Source organism: Elephantulus edwardii, unplaced genomic scaffold (assembly GCF_000299155.1).
Source record: "Elephantulus edwardii isolate Elephantulus edwardi_28Jun2011 unplaced genomic scaffold, EleEdw1.0 scaffold00054, whole genome shotgun sequence".
In the NCBI taxonomy this organism is placed as follows: domain Eukaryota; kingdom Metazoa; phylum Chordata; class Mammalia; order Macroscelidea; family Macroscelididae; genus Elephantulus; species Elephantulus edwardii.
In genome coordinates, this window is record NW_006399804.1 from 15789411 (window position 1) to 15792767 (window position 3357).

At 41.1% G+C, this 3357-nt stretch overlaps 2 protein-coding genes across 2 annotated transcripts in view; both read left to right on the forward strand.

Moving 5' to 3' along the window:
- The window catches only part of LOC102852761 (transcription elongation factor B polypeptide 3-like), a 2405-nt gene extending 1802 nt beyond the window's left edge, over nt 1-603 (forward strand). The window contains exons 2-3 of the mRNA XM_006887097.1: nt 4-465; nt 542-603. Coding sequence (XP_006887159.1) covers nt 4-465; nt 542-603 — 524 coding nt within the window. The remainder of the gene's footprint in view (nt 1-3; nt 466-541) is intronic.
- Nucleotides 1-3357, forward strand: part of LYZL1 (lysozyme-like 1) — a 13428-nt gene that overhangs the window by 9312 nt on the left and 759 nt on the right. The window contains exons 3-4 of the mRNA XM_006887113.1: nt 1969-2047; nt 2997-3067. Coding sequence (XP_006887175.1) covers nt 1969-2047; nt 2997-3067 — 150 coding nt within the window. The remainder of the gene's footprint in view (nt 1-1968; nt 2048-2996; nt 3068-3357) is intronic.

The window sequence follows — 3357 nt, forward strand, 5'->3', positions numbered from 1 at the left end:
GAGGAGTCCCATATCATCTTCTCGAGCCTGTCTTAGAGAGGTGTACGCCTAGTCAGCTGTATCGCATTGAGGAGTGCAATCATGTATTAATTGAGGACACAGATCAGTTATGGAAAATTCACTGTCATCGAGACTTTAAGGAAGAAAGGCCAGAAGAGTATGAGTCATGGCGAGAGATGTACCTGAGGCTTCACGATGCCCGAGAGCAGCGGTTACGGTTGGTGACGCAGAAAATCCAGTCTGCACATGCCAACAAGCCCAAAGGTCGACAAGCAAAGATGGCCTTTGTCAACTCTGTGGCCAAGCCACCTCGTGATGTCCGAAGGAGGCAGGAGAAGTTTGGAACAGGAGGAGCAGCTGTCCCTGACAGAATCAAGATCAAGCCCGCCCTGGACCTCACAGGAAGCAGCCATACTTCCTTCAGCAGTGGCAGCAGCAACAGCTCTCATCCCTCCAACGGCCCAAGTACCAGCAGTGCCCACTTGGCACCTGTGGTCAGCAGCTCAGTTTCCTATGATGCAAAGAAACCGGCTGTAAAAAAAAATCGCTCCAATGATGGCCAAGACGATTAAAGCTTTCAAGAACAGATTCTCCCGAAGATAAATGAGGACTTGCCTGGGAGAGATGGAATTTAGGGTGGAAGGAGTGCAAGGGCAGTGGGGGCTGGGAAAGAGACTTTCCCAAGGACATCAGAATCTTCTGTTGGTGGAACATTTTGGTCTCAGGTTTTACAGTTTTCAGGTACTGAACCTGTGAACTTGTGTGCCAAACCCACTGCCTCCCTGCCTGGAAAACACTTCAGAATTCTGAAGAAGATGCGAAGCCTCAGCATTGCTGAGGATTTTAAGGTCAATTATACTTTTGTTGTTAACTAGCCTCTTTGTAAAGTATAAGACATAGTTTTAATTAATAAATATTGTCCCCAGATTGTAAAAAAAAAAAGAAAAAGAAAACAACCTTGCATAAAATAATTTTTAACATAGAAACTCCAGACAACCCAGCTATTCCACTGCTAGGAATATACCCCAGGGAAATCAGAACTGAGACACAGATATGAACACCTATGTTCATGGCACTGTTATTCACAATAGCAAAGAAGTGGAAATAGTCCAAAGACCCATCAGCAAACTGATGGACTGAGAAATGGTGGTACCTTCATGCAATGGAATACTATGCAGCACTAAGGAACAATAATTTCACAAAATACTAAACACTGAGATAGCAGAAGTTAGTGGGCAGATGTGAGGTGAAGAAATAGGGAAGATTCAATGGGGAATTGAAAAAATGGGGGATAGTAGGCATAGATCAACAATATTCATTATATAAAATAAAATGTCTATAAATGTATAAAACTCAGTGTAGATAAGCATACACAATATAAATGTAATAGTACATAAAACATAACGTACAGGCATTTAAAAAGTAGTGGATCAAGAGTAATTAATTATATAAACATAATGTATGGAAATGATCACATAAAACAAAATGTACATGAATAGGATACTGTATATAAATGATCATGCAAAAGTGGATAAAATAATAGCATTTAAATTAAAAATTACAAATACATTTTTATTGCAATATGTAAAGTTTTAAGGTACATCTATAAAGAGATTTTGTCTGTCAAATTACCCGGAGTAGAGAAGATGACTGTTCTATCCTTTGGTACTTATGTATCACTTTAGAATATGCAGCCAACAATAAAAACATTCCCACATGGTCTTTTCTTCTCCTAATACATTTCCAAAAACCCCTCAGGACCTAGCAGTTTCTCTGAAGCTTCACTGAAGTCTGAAACACGGATGGTCTTGAAACTTGAAACTTCTTTAGTTTATGAATAATAAGCTCAATGAAAATAAGCAGTTGGCTCTGTGCTCCAAAACAATGAGAAAAGAGCAGGAAGCCTGCTCTGGAGTCTTCCTCCAATGGCAAAGCCTCAGCTCATCCTATGTCCCCCCTTCTTTACAGCCTTGGCCAGTAATGACCTCACAGATTCAATTATCTGTGCCAAAAAAATTGTGGAAGAAACAGAAGGCATGGACTATTGGTAAGTGTTTTCTTGGGAAGCTTGGACCAACATGGCCAAAGGGCATGACGTAACTCTTCATCACTGTGATAAGGCATGCTAGTAAACTCACCTCTATAGAGGGTCTCAAGATTTTGTTTTTGAGTAATACCTTACTGTATTTTCAGCGATGGTTTAAAAAAAATGCAGGTTCTCTTTCAACTACTTCTACTCAAGCTATTTGATAATGTTGGTTGCATCTTCCACAAGACATGAATGTTCTCATTATTTCTAGTAGTTCCTTTAGAGGGCCTGAGGATTATGTGTCCCTTTCTTGTCTCTTCTCCATCAGTCTGTACATAAGCCACAAACGTAATAGGAGAAACTTCAACAGGGAGAAGAGATGCTATTAAATCATGATGATTTGAAATTGCTTTTCATGATAAGGTGGAGAAAGTGGTACTTAATCGATGTAAATTGGAAAGGGCCAATGAAGTCAATAGATGATAGAGACAAAGCTGCTGGAGTTTGCTGTAAATCTGAGGGGTGAGACTTTAGAGGACTTCAACAACATTTTCTAGGGAATGGGAGCAAATGTGAAATGGCCATGTCTGTTAAGGAGCTTAGCAGAGATTCTCACTCAGCTTGTGCAGGGACATTGTCTGAGGTACTCAGCTCATCTCAGTTGTGTTTCTAATGATGTTGCTCAGAAGTTTGTACAACCAAGGCTTTCGGAGACTAGGGCAGTTAACCAAATGGCCTCACCTTACAAGAGCTGCTTCCTCACTACCAAGCTAATTAGGATTAAGAGAAAATTGAGTAGGGACAATCTTCAAGCAAAAGGATATAGTCCTTGAGTTGCAAAAACAAATCCCAGGAAGCTCAGAGCACAGCAGGCTGTTTTTGGTGAATTATCTGGTTTTTGACCCTGTGCATATTCGGCTTGCCCTGACTGCTGCTTTCTGCTCTTCCTTCTCCCCTCTCTCCTCAGGCAAGGCTGGAAGAAAAACTGTGAGGGCCGAAGCTTGAAAGAGTGGAAAAAGGGATGTGAGGTCTCACGAGGTAGAACTGAAAGCGCCTTTGCAGCAGCTCCAAGGATTCCAAACAAATATCAAAATGCTCCTGTCATCTTGCCCTCACCTGCCCCCTCAAGTAATCCTTATCAAAGTTACAGAAGGGGGAAAAATAAGCTACATTTTTAAGGAAATAAATATTTCCAGTTCAATGTCTTCACCTCACCCTGACTCAGTTTTAGTGATGTCATCAGAGACTGAGATGTCACCTCCAGAGAGGTACCGCCCTGGAAGAAACAAACAAACAAACAAACAAACAAAAACCTGCCCCTCTTGACT